Below are 16,508 nucleotides of genomic sequence, written 5' to 3' on the forward strand. Positions count from 1 at the left end.
ATATTCATCAGCTCAATAAAATTGAACAGTATGTTGTTAGTTATTCTTTAGATTCACAATTGTAATGAGCATTTCCGCATGCAAGTTGTATCGTAGTTTAGATATATCATAGTTTTTACATATTAAAGTTCCAACAAAACCCTCAAATTTTTTAGTAGAGTTAAGCAAGATAATTTGAAAAATGTGCCGTGTTAAGTATTATAGAAAAGGTTAGTTCGTTGGTAATTATTATTTCTTCTTCATTTACATGTTGTTAGTAAAAATAAACTTTAACTAACAGTCAAAGTAGTCAAAGTATATTTTAACTAATACTACTTAATATCTATTATACTTATGTTCAGTATTTATCTGTATTATTATTGCTTGACAATTAATATATTTTCATGTCGTATACCAAATTATAAACATAAGTTTAATATGTAATTAGCTGGATTTATTTTTACACACTCACAGACTTATATTTTATGTTAAATGTTAAAAGAGTGTTAATATGTAGTGTAAATCATAATACATTTTTTCACAATTAAAATAATCCTTTTTTCTGATGGTGTTGGCATTGAATTAAACCGCGCTGTCGTTTCGTTCACAAAAAGTGATGTTATAAGGAGCATATTCGGTCCACATATCATAAAAAATCTGTGCGAAAACAATAAACACGTGTGAGGCCCTCACGGCAGATCGGGGCGGTCTGACGCGAAGTGGGGACAGCGTTGTCACTGTATCGCTCTAGCCACGCTGGTCAACAGACTTATTCGTTAGTTCAGTTTTGTATTAAGACCGCTGTGACATCCAACCCGTGAGACAACCAAACCCGGTCTCCCCTACTATCCCGTGAGACCGAACCTTCACTGAGAGGGTATGACGTCACACAGCTGATCGCAAACGGCATATTGTACTATCCCGTGAGACCGAAACCCTCACTGAGAGGGAATTTCGTCTCACTACTGATCACGACAGTCATATTTTATCTCGAGAATCTGAAACTTTACTCAATATGAAGACCGTTTGACAAATGATAGGGTGCATCATAATAAGATGAACATGAGCATAAGCAATGACTAGAGTAGGGACGCGAATATTACAATTATATGAGACAAGAACGATTAATAAGTTTGTTTAATGAAAGATTAAGAATTGAAACTATTCGGTCTCTGGAAACGTACGAATAGCGAGAGGCCCGTCTTACTGCAGACAGATTTCGTCATAGTCTTAATGTCTTGAGGTAAACAATCTACGAATTCGGTGGTGTGGTCTGACAAATATAAAAGTGGGTTTGCTTATAACCTCACAATTGATTACAGATCATTTTCTGTATAGGCGATATTAACGTAGTATGTTCTTTTTGTAATGCTTTAAAGTGTAGTAAGGCGATTCGGCTTTCGTTTGAAGATACACCGTAACCTTTCACAAAATCACTACTTTTAGAGGAACATACTGTGCAATTAGCGTTTAGCTAATATTATGTATATTCTGTGGTGCAATGTAAACTGTTATTAGACAATATTCGCTCTTATATTAGTGCGTTTCAAATGATCCTTTGGTGCTCAATAATTATCAGAAGATCCGTTCATGCTTACTTTTAAGATACAAGGTCAAGTTTACCATTTGATAGGATCCCTTTTGCCTGAAGGCCAAGCTAAGTTTGTTTAAATATATTTTGTATTCGACTACAACGAATAGTGGAATACAAGAAATCAGTATTTCTCAAATTTAAAACTGAACTCATTTCACAGTTTTAGAACAGGTTAATTCGTATGTATGCAGTTTTAAATCGACATTAGAAGCTTTTCCTCAAGATGGTGATATCGGCACTCAGGAACTCCCTGGACGTGTTATAACGCCCAGGCCACAGTATTACAATTTTTCCTACAGTAGGGCGACGAATGTATTTTCGCATAGCAACGGAGGGGAACTCGCGGGGGGTCAAGTGACGCGGGCCACGTACCACAAACATGCTTAGTTTGTGGTATCGAGCGCGAAAGATAGTCATCGTGTTTTTAGTAAAGTTACTATGTAAACTAACGTAATTTAATACTTAGGTACATATTCTATAATGGTGTACTCAAACTGTTAATCTACATTTAATTTAGATTATTATTTGATACTAAGTAAATGTATAATTTAAACCACATTCATGTTTTCTTCAGATTTTAAGATTTTCTTATCAGAGTGTTCAATTTTAATGTAGTTAAATTTTATATGAGACAATAATTAAGAAAATTTTAAAATAAAGTGTCACGTATTTTTTTTAAACGACGAATGACGAAAAACGACCTAATCGCGGACGAAGTCGCGGGCAACAGCTAGTATGGAATAAAGAATGTGAACAAGCATTTCAAGAGTTGAAAAATGAACTATGTGGAGAAAGAGTACTTATACCATTCCATGAGAACTTACCTGTCACATTAGCTACAGACGCATCTCCTACAGGATATGGAGCTGTTTTATCACACATTATGCCGGATAAAACTGAACGACCTATAGCATTTGCATCAAGATCTTTAACTAAAGCAGAAAAAGGTTACAGTCAGTTGGATAAAGAAGCAGCAGCTCTAGTATGGGGATTAAAGAAATTTTTTCAATATTGTTACGGCAGGAAGATATTACTCATTGTAGATAATCAACCATTAGCTAGAATTTTACACCCAGAGAAAGTTACACCAGCTACAACAGCCATACGACTAGTACACTATGCAAACTTTTTAGCAGGATTTGACTATGAGATACGATTAAGGAAGACTACAGAACATGCGAATGCCGACTATTTTTCAAGAATACAATATACAGATACAACTGATAGGAATATGACAATGACAGACGATGAAGCGTTTTACCTAAATCAAATTGCAGAAATGCCAGTTTCATTAAAGGAAATAAGAGAAGCTACAGCCACTGACCCTGAGTTACAAAAATTATACATAGAGATACAGTCAGGAAGAGAAGATACAGGAAGACTATACGAATATTCGTTACAAAACAATTGCATATTTTATGGCATAAGAATTGTAATACCTAAAAAATTACAACCTCAAATATTAAAAGAACTACATACAGCTCACACCGGTATTGTGAAGATGAAGGCGTTAGCCAGAAGCTACGTCTGGTGGAAGAATATAGACATGGATATAGAGAACATGGTAAAGCAATGTAAAACATGCTGTTTAATGAAGAACAACCCTACTAAAGTACCTATACACATCTGGGAATATCCGAAAGAACCATGGAGTAGAATTCATATTGATTACGCAGGACCATTCATGAATCAATATTTTCTTATTGTGGTAGATGCCTACACAAAATGGTTAGAGGTAATACCTACTACTTCTATCACAGCTACAGCTACTATTAATATTTTAAAGAAAATCTATACTACGTTTGGCTTACCAGTTACCCAAGTATCTGATAATGGAAGACAATTTAGATCAGAGGAAATGTTAAGATTTTTAAAGGAAAATGGAATTCAAGCAAAGTTTACAGCACCATTTCACCCATCTACAAATGGTCAAGCAGAAAGATATGTACAAACGGTTAAAAATAAACTTAAAGCAATGATGAACGAAGAAGGATCTGTACAAGATAAGTTACAAAGATTTTTAATGATGTATAGAAAAACACCTAATAGCTCTACAGGGCAGAGTCCAGGAGAAATGATGTTTAAAAGAATATATAGAACAAGAATAGATTTAGTGAAAAGAAAACAAGAAGTTAGAGATTGCAACAATGAAGAATTAAAGGTAAACAAAGAGTTTAAACCAGGGGATAGAGTACAAATAAGGATGTATGATAGTAACAAATGGAAATTTGGAAGAATATTAGAGAGGAAAGGAAAATTACATTACGAGGTGGAAGTAGATGGAAAGATACATCACAGACATATTGATCAGATAATAAAGACATCTTGTTTGAGTGAGAACTTTAATACACCAGATACTTACCGACCAACGTACCTGCAAGAGAATTCACCTACACCAGCTTCACCTGAAAAAGAATGCATACAACCTAGCCCTACAGTAATATTACATACAAGTCCTACTCGAAGAAGATCATCTACACAGCCAGTAGAAAGTCCAGGAAATTACCAACCAGAAAACCTTGTACCAGAAACAATTCCAGATACACATGAACCTACACCGTCCAGAATTGAAATCCGTCGTAGTACTAGGATGAGAAGACCTCCAAACAGATTGAACCTTTGAATTTATAACGAGGGAGAGTGTTGGCACCATAAATTGGATATTGATAATCTGTGGTACACACAGCGTCATCTGGCAACACTATATTTCGGGAAGACATCTTTGATTTTACATTGGTCTTATACACGGCATTCTATACAATCCTTTTCTGTTAATTACTATTTACAATTGTTACATGAAATAAAATATACATTGAGATTAATTGCTTTCTATTATACAACCCGACATACATAACAGTGGGAATTGTCTTCTTTTAACAATCGGGCGTAATCTTTCTCTTATCTGCTCCTATAGACCACCTAGCCTTCATCCTTCACTGTTTATAAATTCGCTGGACAAATTGTTAAGCACTATCTCAAATGATGAAATCATTCTGACTGGTGACATTAACTTGGATATTCTTCCCAGTAACACTACGGGTTACGCGTGTGACTATCTGAACATGATGTACTTCCATGGACTTAGACAAGGAGTAAATAAACCAACACGAATAAAATCTTGCATAGATCACTTCATGATAAGAACAAAAAAAAGGTGTAAAACTGTTGTTTTTGATCCCTTGACAGATCATGCACCTATCCTTCTAGAAATCAACACGTCAAAAGAAAAGAACAATAATGAAACGCTGTATAAAACCATCTATGATCATAAACTTCTCCCTGACTTAATAGACAATATAAATTGGTACGAATTCTATAAGATACAAGACCCAAATGCAGCTGTGACTTTCTTCATCGATAAAATTGAATGTGCATTAAATAATTGCAAAATAGTTAAAAAAGTTCCCAACCGAAAAAGACCCCTGAAACCTTGGATTACTTTCGGGCTTATTAAATGTTTAAGAAAAAGAGATAGATTACACAAAAGAACCAAAAGAAACCCCACAGATCTTGCCTTACTCGATGAATACAAGAAATATAGAAACACATGTAATAACATCATAAAAAAATGTGAAAAAATCATATTATAAAGACAAATTGGACAAAAATTATGGCAATCCAAAGGGCATGTGGAAGATAATAAAGGAGGCATGTAGTCTATCGAACAACAGAGCACATAGCAATGAACTCTTTAAATTTAAAGTATGATACGATTGACGCATTGAATGTAGTCAATAATTACTTTATTTCAATAGGTGGAACACTCGCAAAATCTACCCTTAATTCACTGAAGAAAACAGAGAAGGAATTAACACTAGATTTAAAAAACGATGAGTGTCCTAAAAACTCACTTCTCCTTAGTCCTACTGATCCTCAAGAAATATGTGGGCTCTTATCTAAGCTGAATTCCTGTAGTGCTTCTGGCTATGATAATATACCTACCCGCATATTTAAAGAATTCAGAGACCTCCTGTCACCCCACATATCCTATATATGCAATCTAAGTATTAAAACAGGAGTTTTTCCAAAGCCTCTTAAAAAAGCCATTGTTATCCCTATCCATAAGTCAGGCGACAGATCATGCCCCTCTAATTATAGGCCTATTTCTCTGCTATGTACTTTAGCTAAGATATTAGAAAAATGTGTAAGCAAGAGACTTACTCGCTTTTTAGAAAAAAATAAGCTCCTACATAGCAGCCAATTTGGATTTAGATGTGGAAGATCTACTGAGGATGCCACACTCCGGCTCACTACACAAGTGTCAACGCATCTGGATGAAGGATATAAGTGTCTAGGAATATTTCTAGACCTTCAAAAAGCCTTCGACACTGTGTCCATCCCAATTATGCTTGGTAAGCTGGAGTATGTGGGCATAAGGGGCCTTCCCCTTGCTTGGTTTACAGATTACCTGTCTAACAGAACGCAATCTGTGCGTATAGAAGGTAAACTGAGTAACGAAGGGGAGGTCTCTTATGGAGTGCCGCAGGGTAGCACTCTTGGTCCTACGCTGTTTCTGATATATGTGAATGAGCTGTGTAAACTAAATGTGGCTGACTGTGAGGTAACTATGTTTGCTGACGACACGGTTATATTATTTAAAGGTAAAACATGGAATGAGGTATTTAAAAAATCTGAAAAAGGACTTCGAGCTGTGACCAGGTGGTTGGAGACTAATTTGTTAAAATTGAATGTATCTAAAACTAAATACCTATGCTTTTCAAAAACATCTGCACTTAGTCCAGCTGATCACATGGACCTCACACTACATGTTTTTCCGTGCAACCGTGATTCCAGCAGTACTACAGGCTCATGCATGTGTCCGAAGATACAGAGAGTTCCCCAAATAAAATATCTTGGCATTATAATTGATGATAAGCTTAACTGGATTCCGCAAATTAGAAATGTCTCAACGCGGATCAGAAGATTAATATACGTATTTAAAACACTTAGAAATTTTGCAAGCAATGACTTAATAACTCTAATATATAAAGCACTTGGGGAATGCCTCATAAGCTACTGTATTACATCGTGGGGAGGAGCAGCAAAAACCTATCTCTTAGAAATTGAAAGGTCACAGCGTGCTCTTTTAAAAGTAGCTTTCAAGTTACCATTCGACCACCCAACTACCATGTTATACTCTAAAGTGAAGATTTTAAGTGTCCGAAAACTATTTGTGTATCAATGTATTCGGCGTTATCATAGACTTAATAACAGCAATGAGTATAACAAAAATAGAAGAGTTGCTGTTCCAGTTCCGTGGACTAAATCCAAATTTGGACACAGGCACTATAAATATATTGCTCCAAAACTGTACAATAAAATGAATAAGTTTTATAATATTACTACTCTAAATAATTACCAAATTAAGGCTAGAATTTTGAATTGGTTATCTAGTCTTGACTACAATGACACTGAAAATCTATTATAAATTCCTTAAATGGATTAATTAATACATGCATTACACAAACACAAACACACACACACACACACACACACGCACCCACATAACACGCACGCATGCACACACGCACACTCACATAAACTTATTCACTTTAATATAACTAGTATTGATAATGGTTTTGGACTTATTGATTTTGTTTTTTTTTTTTCTCTTTTTAATTTTAATTATTAAAATATTAATTTCCATTTCTTGATTTTTACATTTTAATATACTTATCGTGAATCTTAATTTTACCTTTTAATTGTTATTTTAATTGATTGTAATTTGTAATATGTATTTAGCTATAATAACTTACTACTAACTTACATTTTATTGTTATGTTGATTGTAACAACTTATAATAGTGTTGCATTGTTTCGATTTAATTTTGATTTTTTGCTGATTTAATATCTGTTTCTCAATTTATTTTATAATTACTAACCTATTTAATTTTTGATGAATTTATTTATGTGCTGATATAATTTCGAATTTTGTTTTGGACTTGCTTTATTTGTAATGAGTTACCTAGACACATTTTGTTTTTTGTTTTGCTGTTTGTACTTATTTGTTATTGATTTTTTCATAGTTTTAATTGCATGTAAATTTTTAATTTATTTTTGAATTTATTTAATTTGTCTCTGATTTTTTTCGTGTCGTGTAACTGTAAATGGAAGACACAGGCTCCTGAAAAACAGTTCTTACTATCTTAGGAGCCTGGGTCGCTCTAATTTGTAAAATGTTTTAAGTGAAATAAATTATTTATTTATTTATTTATTTATTTAAACTCATTTTGAACATAATTTCAGTAAACGGCGAGTACATAACAGCTTGCAAGCACGACGACGCCGTGAACATCCTGCGCAACGCTGGTGATATAGTCGTGCTCACCGTGAAGCATTATAGAGCGGCTACACCGTTTCTGCAGAAACAAGGCAAGTGAACAAACTAAAATAGTTTTAAGAACATTTTAAATTTAGTAAGGATCTAGTAGAAAGAACATATTACCCTATTGCATACCAAAAACAAACAAAAAAATAACCTGTGCAACAGTCGTCTTAATATTAAAACTGTTAGTTTAAAAAAAATACACCAATTAAGATACATATCAATGAACGTGAAAATGTTCCAGCTGACGGTGCATCAGACACAGACAGCAGTACGGGAGACGAGCACCCGTCGCTGCACAATAAAGTTGATGATAACTGTAATACTGAAAAGACTGAAACTAATGGGGGATGGCAGGTGAGTTCATATAATATTTCTATTCTTTAACAAATCCCATAACTTGCTATAACAATTGCATCTAACGTACACGCACATATCGCACACGCATATAACGCACACCAACATTATGTTGGAGGTACAGTGCCACAAACTTATCTGACCCGGTGGCAAAAACTGGAACTACGTGCCGCCATTTTGAAATGTCACATTTTCACAGACTTCATACAAAATATTTTGTTTAAATAAAAAGAAATCGACATCAGTGACACCGTCACCGGGTCAGATAAGTTTGTGGCACTATAACATACAAATTGTCAAAACAAACATACAAAGTGTCATAGTACATCAAGTTGTAGTGTGCATTGTGTTGCAGAGCGCGTGGGGCGACTCGGTGGAGGCGCGCGAGTCGCGGCCGCCGTCCGTCGCGTCCGACCGGCTCGAGGGCACGCGGGAGTGGGTCGACGTTGTTTCTGGTATTGTATTTATTGCTTAATTCATTATTTTTGACGTGACAACGTCTTATAATTCGATAGAGCCGGCTGCACGCACGAAAAAACATGACTCATGCGGCGTTACCTCGCTCTGAGGCGTTCCGTAAGGCTTGAAGTGCGAGCGAGAGCGCGGAACGAGCCACAAAGAAGCACAATCGGACGTTGTCACGTTCAACTATCGTCAGTAAACCGACTTTACAGACAACCAATTTTTTTATTGCAAGAACTCGGATTTTGGTAAACAAATTAGATATCTTAAAATTATTACTTAATCACATTCCTCTCTAAACTGTTATTGTTCCAGTACCTCTGATGATGGGCTATGTGACACGCTACGTGCTTGGGACGGATAAACTAAGGCCTGGAGCATTTGAGGTAAAAAAAATATATTGTTAAGCTTGCTATTGCTTGCAAGCTATAGCTTCTATCGCGGGCCTTGAGCGCGGGGACCGAATCGAAAAATTCCGTAACGAAAAAACCTCACGCTCCCCACTCCGACGGGCGGAGGTGTGGCTTGAAGGCATAGCATGCAATAGCTTTACCGCGGCAGTCCCCGAGTGCCACACGTCGTTTATTTAATTAAAATTATATTTTGAACTTTGTCTACAATTTTATAATAAACACACACGTGCCAAGTTGGCCGAGTTGCGATAGGATGATAGGATGATTATTTATTAAAGTAATTGCCTCAGTTATTTAATCATACATTACACAGGTGCGCGGTGCGCGAGCGCATGTGACGAGCGGAGTGATCCACGTGGACGAGCCGGCCGCGCTGTCGCACTGGCTCAAGAGCATCTCCGACAACATTATGGGACTTACCAATCTACAGGTTAGTTTGACATCAATGATAAATATTGAAAAAAAAATTAAAGAAAGATATGATTTCACACTTTAGTTTTAATTTCAGATAGGCGTAATGAGATATAAGGCATTATCTCCATAGATGATACAGATGATAAATGTTATGAAATAACTTTTACAGTAGGATTTAAACCACATCTTAATTTTTCCATAATTATTTATGTAACGTATTAAAATTCGGTTATAATATATCTGAATTTAAAATGCTTTATTTTTATTGACTTCAATGAAGGTAGTTAATGTGAATGTATACTGTCAGTGGAAGTTTTAAACCATCCGCTATATTTAGATGAAGCTGTTCAACCGTCACCTGCCGGCGGGCGAGCGCATCGAGTACCTGGGCTGGGTGCAGGAGGGCGAGGTGTGCGGCGCGCAGCCCTGGCAGACATACCGCCCCAAGTTCCTCGTGCTCAAGGGCACGGACGTCATGCTGTTTGACACGCCGCCGGTTTGTGGACGCTTTTCGTTTATTATTATGAACTCAACTGGCGTGGGTAGACTCCATTATAATCTAAGGAGAGACTAAACAAAAAAGGTATAATAAAGGTCTCAAGTTGGATCCTTGGGGAATACCAAATTTTGTATGATAATAAATCGAACTATATTGAGATAATATAATAGTTACCTGTGATCGGTTCATGAAAAAAGACTAACCAAGGGTGCAGGTTGCCATGTATGCCAAGATGGACAACCTTTAATAAAAAATTAAGTGGTCAACTCGATCAAAGGCCTTAGAAAAATCTATCCACTGTTGATTTTAATTTGTGTTTCGTCATTTTATTTCATTTTAAATGTCACCGTAACTACATTTGCAGATGAACATAACGGAGCTGGCGAAGTGCCCGGAGGTGCTGAAGGTGTACCAGACGATGTTCCGCACGGTGAAGGAGAGCGAGACGGTGGACTGGCGCCAGCACTGCTTCCTCGTGCAGAGCTCCAGCGCCGGGCCCGCGGCCGCCGGCCCGCGCTACTTCAGCACCGACACGCGCCACGAGCTGCTGCGCGTCGAGGCCGCCTGGACCGCCAACATCGTGCACTCGGTGCACCGCCTGGGGGTGAGTGCCCCGCGCTACTGCAGCACCGACACGCGCCACGAGCTGCTGCGCGTCGAGGCCGCCTGGACCGCCAACATCGTGCACTCGGTGCACCGCCTGGGGGTGAGTGCCCCGCGCTACTGCAGCACCGACACGCGCCACGAGCTGCTGCGCGTCGAGGCCGCCTGGACCGCCAACATCGTGCACTCGGTGCACCGCCTGGGGGTGAGTGCCCCGCGCTACTGCAGCACCGACACGCGCCACGAGCTGCTGCGCGTCGAGGCCGCCTGGACCGCCAACATCGTGCACTCGGTGCACCGCCTGGGGGTGAGTGCCCCGCGCTACTGCAGCACCGACACGCGCCACGAGCTGCTGCGCGTCGAGGCCGCCTGGACCGCCAACATCGTGCACTCGGTGCACCGCCTGGGGGTGAGTGCCCCGCGCTACTGCAGCACCGACACGCGCCACGAGCTGCTGCGCGTCGAGGCCGCCTGGACCGCCAACATCGTGCACTCGGTGCACCGCCTGGGGGTGAGTGCCCCGCGCTACTGCAGCACCGACACGCGCCACGAGCTGCTGCGCGTCGAGGCCGCCTGGACCGCCAACATCGTGCACTCGGTGCACCGCCTGGGGGTGAGTGCCCCGCGCTACTGCAGCACCGACACGCGCCACTACCTGCTGTTTACTTAAAACTGGGAGGAACAACTGGGAAAGCTTAAATAAAACAGCTATTCATGTTAAAAAGTTTATTTCTTATACAAAACATGACATAAACTATTATAACTTAAACTAATTCCAACAAAATAAACTAAACTTAACAAAATTAAATACTTCGATTCTTAAATGAAACAAAATATCCTTATCACATGAAAAAACATCACGTTGTTATCCTTAAACGCGTAAACAACGCTCCGAACGTATCAGTCGATGGTCATCCTGCGCAGGCGCAGTTTGGACTCGCTGAACTGTATGGAGTGCCGCACACGCGCGTCGATGTGCGGGTACGGACGGACGCACCCGCGAAATGCTTCCGCACTTAGTCTGTAGATAAAAAAAACATTCAATAAGTATATGCCATGCATAGTTGTTGTTGAACGAACGATATATAAAACAACTAGCGGTCCGCCCCGGCTTCGCCCGTGATACATATGAAAAATAGATGTTGGCCGATTCTCAGACTTACCCGATATGCACAGAAAATTTCATGAGAATCGGTCCAGCCGTTTCGGAGGAGTATGCAGACTAACATTGTGACACGAGAATTTTATATATAAGATATCTAAGATCTCACTTGTATGCCTCTGTAATTTCTAGAGCTATTATGGTTGTTTTTCGGATTTTCGTGGGATCGAACAAAGCGTCTTCGCCGAAGTGCGCTCCATCTCGCAAATGAGTTATCTGTGGCATTAAACGGCAGAATAAAATGTTTTTATACATAATTTTTAACCTATTTAAATTTGCGGGACTGTACGTGAAAAAATTGTCAATCACATCGGCGATTGGAAATCAAAATCAATATTTAAGTTAAAACCATCAATCAATTATTACCTCCTTTCCATTAGCATCCATAACTGTCATTGATCCAGATGCTAAAATATACATACAATCTATAGGATCACCTTGCGATACCACCACCTACAAACAACAAAATTAATTGGAAAATAGTAAATTAAATAAAAGAAAGAACAAAAGGAAACGAGTTCACCTCTCCAGGCATAAACACGGCTTCCACGAGATTGAAAATAATTGTATTCACAAAAGCAACAGGCATTTCTTGGAAAAGCGGTATCTTCGAAACTAAATCTTTGCAACAATGCATGTTTATGTCTTGTTTTATTTGCTCGTTAATAGTATTCAATATGTACTCTTCGTTGAAATAAGTCCCGTTGAATTTATAGTTAACGAATAAAAGGATCTTTTTCTGCAGAAAGTTTGGTAGACGCTTTAATTCCATGTATTCCTTGAGATCTCTGAGCTTGCCATTAAATGTACATCGGTCGTATTGACTGTATATGAAGAGACGAAACACAGTCGCAAATGAAAATATTATGAAGATCAGACCCAGTAAACTTATGAGTGATGTTAGAATGAGATCTGGAAAGATAAAAAATAGAATAGAAAGACAAAACTCAATCTTAACAAAATTGTTTGTAATGTAAAATTTTCTCAATTTTACTCTACGAGATTAATTGGTAAAGTAAATACTTAAAACTGCACTGTCTACGTACCACTAATTATAAACTCGTCCACCGGTCTATAATACCCTGCACCAATGCATAATCCAACAACCCAGAATAAATTAGTACTGTACATCTGAAACGTAGGTTGCTTGGTCATGTTGAAACTGCGCGATCGCTTGCTCCATACATCGAAGGAATAGTTATTCTGCGAAAAGAACACTGGTACTTGGTAGTGAATGTACGTCATCCAATGGAAGAATAACATGACTCGGACCATCACGCCGATAGCGGCTGTGGTTAGATAGGATAGCTCCAATTGCTGATACGCGTTCTGCCACTTATCCTTAAGCGTTATTAATCGAGTTAGCTTAAAGATATACATCACAGTGTTAGTAGGATATACACAGTTAGGATACGGCGTGTACAATTGTAAAGGTAGGGCTCCAATAAAATCTAAAATGAAGTTTCCCTTGATGTATCGTTTCGCAATCATGCCCAGGTTTAATACGATCGATTTTTTGTCTTCGTCGCTGTAGCCAGTGATGAATTTTGTGCATATGTCAAGGGCCGCGAATACGTCGCAAAATAATATGAACGGGTCGAAGGCATTTGGACCTAAAACATAATTATGACGGAAATTTGATTTTATTACTGTAGTTTATCGTAAAAAAACAAAATAATAGATCTACTAACATATCAAAAACACTTGGAACGGCATATATATCAGTACGGACATCGTAACAACCAATCCAATGCAATCCCAATAGAACTTAATGGCACTATATGGATGCCAGATTATCGCAAACGCACTAGCCATTTGCTTCTCCTTCTCAAGGGCTAAATTCTTCCTGCTCCTGATATAGAAAACTGTACCGTGGTGCCATTCACACGGGAACATTAAGTAGCGAAAATTGCATATCAACTTTTCAAAGAATCCAGCTGTTGGTGGCAGGTCCATGCAGACAGGCTGCTTCGGTAACATGCATTCGTGTTTTATTGTTTTCATTATTATTTATTAATATTTAACACAGCAAATTATAGTTGTGAAATGCGCTAATAGCATTTGGCATGTCTGTCAAATGTCTATCAGCTTGATATTCCTTCTATTTGAAAGAGGTAGTATAATATATAAGAACCTAATATCTATACTAGATTTAATAAATGTGGTATTAAGATGATTATCTCATCTAAAAATTATCTAAACATAAATAAAATACAACTAAAATGTCCATATTAGAAGTAACCAATATAACGTGATCCTTTGTTACCAGAAAAAGACATTCACCGTGGTGCACATGGGTCGCGCGGCGGGGCTCACACTAGACTGGGCGAACGGCTTCTCGCTCAGTGAGGGGTCACCCGGCGCACCGCCTGTATGGGCTTATAGGTAAGTAACTAGTATTTCGTTGTAGAACGAAATTCGAATGAAAATAATGTAATGAGTTACGACCATATACATGTAATGAAATGCCATTTCATCAATATTCAAATTTGCCGCGATTCGTGCGTTCACGTTATCTGTGGCACGGATTGACGTAGCGGTAAGAAAAAATGGCGAGAAAGGATTAAAGTATTGTGTGCTGGTGTGCAACGCAATTTGTAATAAAACTGAAAGATAGAAGGGATATAATTGGGGATTTATTATATGTGGACTTTAAATGTCGTTTTATAAGATATATTATTGAGGATTTTCAAGGAAACCAATTTGTTTCTCTGTAAATTAAAAGTTTTATTTTAATAGTTTTCACAATAGTTTAACATACAATTAATAGTTTGTTACTACAACAACTTAACATATGTAATCTCACCTGTAAATTAAAAGAAACGACATTTAAAGTCCACATATAATAAATCCCCAATTATATCCCTTCTATCTTTCAGTTTTATTACAAATTGCGTTGCACACCAGCACACAATACTTTAATCCTTTCTCGCCATTTTTTCTTACCGCTACGTCAATCCGTGCCACAGATAACGTGAACGCACGAATCGCGGCAAATTTGAATATTGATGAAATGGCATTTCATTACATACATAACTAGCTGTGCCGCGTGGTTTCACCCGCGTGGCTCCGCTCCTGTTGGTCTCAGCGTGATAATATATAGCCTATATTACTCGTGGATAATGTAGCTTTCGAATGGTGAAAGAACTTTCTGTTTATAAGCCTATTCATTACAATCAAACAAACAAAGTTTTCCTCTTTATAATATTAGTGTAGACAAACAAAGAAGGGAAAATCCGTTTTTATGGTATAACATTCATTGTCTTTAGTTTAATACTTCTAAATGTGGCTTCTGTAAGCAAAGTGAATCGATTTTATATTATAGAGATGATGATGATGTTGTATTCTTTTTTTTCCCCAGATTTTCTCAACTCCGAGGTTCAAGTGATGACGGTAAATCCAAACTGAAGTTACATTTCCAGGACACAGAAACTAAAGTTATTGAAACAAAGGTAAGATTTCTAATCATGAGAGTTATTAAATATATTGTCTTGTGAGTTTCATAGATTGTATTAATGAAAGAAAAATATTTTAAATTGTGTCTCGATGCTTTTGACTTAAAAATGTCTGCTATTTATTACATTTAGACGTATTTTTAACCGACTTCAAAAAAAAGGAGGAGGTTATCAATTCGGCCGGTATATTTTTTTTTTTTTTTTATGTATGTACACCGATTACTCCGAGGTTTCTGAACCGATTTACGTGATTCTTTTTTTGTTCGATGCGGGATGGTGTCGAATTGGTCCCATAAAAAATTTATTCGGATAGGCCCAGTAGTTTTTATTTCATGAGCATTTTTGTCTGTAGGTATTTGTAAATTTTGCAAGTGCAAGTTTGAAGTCGGTTGTTTTTAACGCAGTTATCACTTGTAACTTGAAAATGTCGGCTATTTAAGACGTCTAAATGTCTAGTAAAGCAGCGTATATTTTTTGTAATTTATTTCTCAAACTGCAATACATTTTCCAGGAGCTGGAATGCCAGATACTACAAAGTCTGTTGTTCTGCATGCACGCGTTCCTCACGGCCAAGGTAGCGTCCGTAGACCCGGCTTTCCTTGCCTCTATACAACACTCCAATTGAAGGAAGTCAAATCAATTTAGGACGTCCAGTTTTTTGTAGAAAAAAAAGGAACAAACATTATTTTTTGTTGATTTCAATTTAGAGTTGAGCGAAATACTGATAAAAAGATATTATGTTGAATTATTTCAGTGAATTCCGGAGTCGGAACGCAGTATTAGATAAAACAAAACTCAAACTTTTAAATTCATTGATAAAATATAATAAACTTATATTTTTTGGTTTTTATGGCATTCAAATGCTTTATAAATATAAATTTATAAAGAATAGAAAAAATTCGATCACGAGGCGGGACTCGAACCCGCATCCTTCGCGCCATTCCGGGGCGGATGCCTAACCAACTCAACAAAAATTCAACAAACGTCGTTACATACGTTCCATCGTTACAATATTGTATTCACTGAAAAGTGCTTCATATTGGTTGAGATGGTTGTTAAATCATCTCAATAGATGGCGCGCGGTGTGTCCCTTAAGACACATAAAACTGAAGGAATAGAATAAATTCGATTGCTCAGGCGGGTCACGAGTGGCTGAGTTGGTCAGGCATCCGCCCCGGAATGGCGCGAAGGATGCGGGTTCGAGTCCCGCCTCGTGATCGAATTTTTTCTATTCTTTATAAATTTA

At 37.9% G+C, this 16,508-nt stretch overlaps 1 protein-coding gene across 1 annotated transcript in view; it reads left to right on the forward strand.

Moving 5' to 3' along the window:
* LOC123700817 (gamma-1-syntrophin) overlaps window positions 1–16,098 on the forward strand; it is a 29,149-nt gene extending 13,051 nt beyond the window's left edge. The window contains exons 4-13 of the mRNA XM_045648194.1: window positions 7,819–7,944; window positions 8,142–8,254; window positions 8,610–8,709; window positions 9,032–9,102; window positions 9,443–9,559; window positions 9,881–10,039; window positions 10,407–10,646; window positions 14,077–14,192; window positions 15,169–15,259; window positions 15,774–16,098. Coding sequence (XP_045504150.1) covers window positions 7,819–7,944; window positions 8,142–8,254; window positions 8,610–8,709; window positions 9,032–9,102; window positions 9,443–9,559; window positions 9,881–10,039; window positions 10,407–10,646; window positions 14,077–14,192; window positions 15,169–15,259; window positions 15,774–15,887 — 1,247 coding nt within the window. The 3' untranslated portion in view covers window positions 15,888–16,098. The remainder of the gene's footprint in view (window positions 1–7,818; window positions 7,945–8,141; window positions 8,255–8,609; window positions 8,710–9,031; window positions 9,103–9,442; window positions 9,560–9,880; window positions 10,040–10,406; window positions 10,647–14,076; window positions 14,193–15,168; window positions 15,260–15,773) is intronic.
* Window positions 16,099–16,508: the final 410 nt, after the last annotated feature.

The sequence above is a fragment of the Colias croceus genome, chromosome 1 (assembly GCF_905220415.1).
Source record: "Colias croceus chromosome 1, ilColCroc2.1".
In the NCBI taxonomy this organism is placed as follows: Eukaryota; Metazoa; Arthropoda; class Insecta; order Lepidoptera; family Pieridae; genus Colias; species Colias croceus.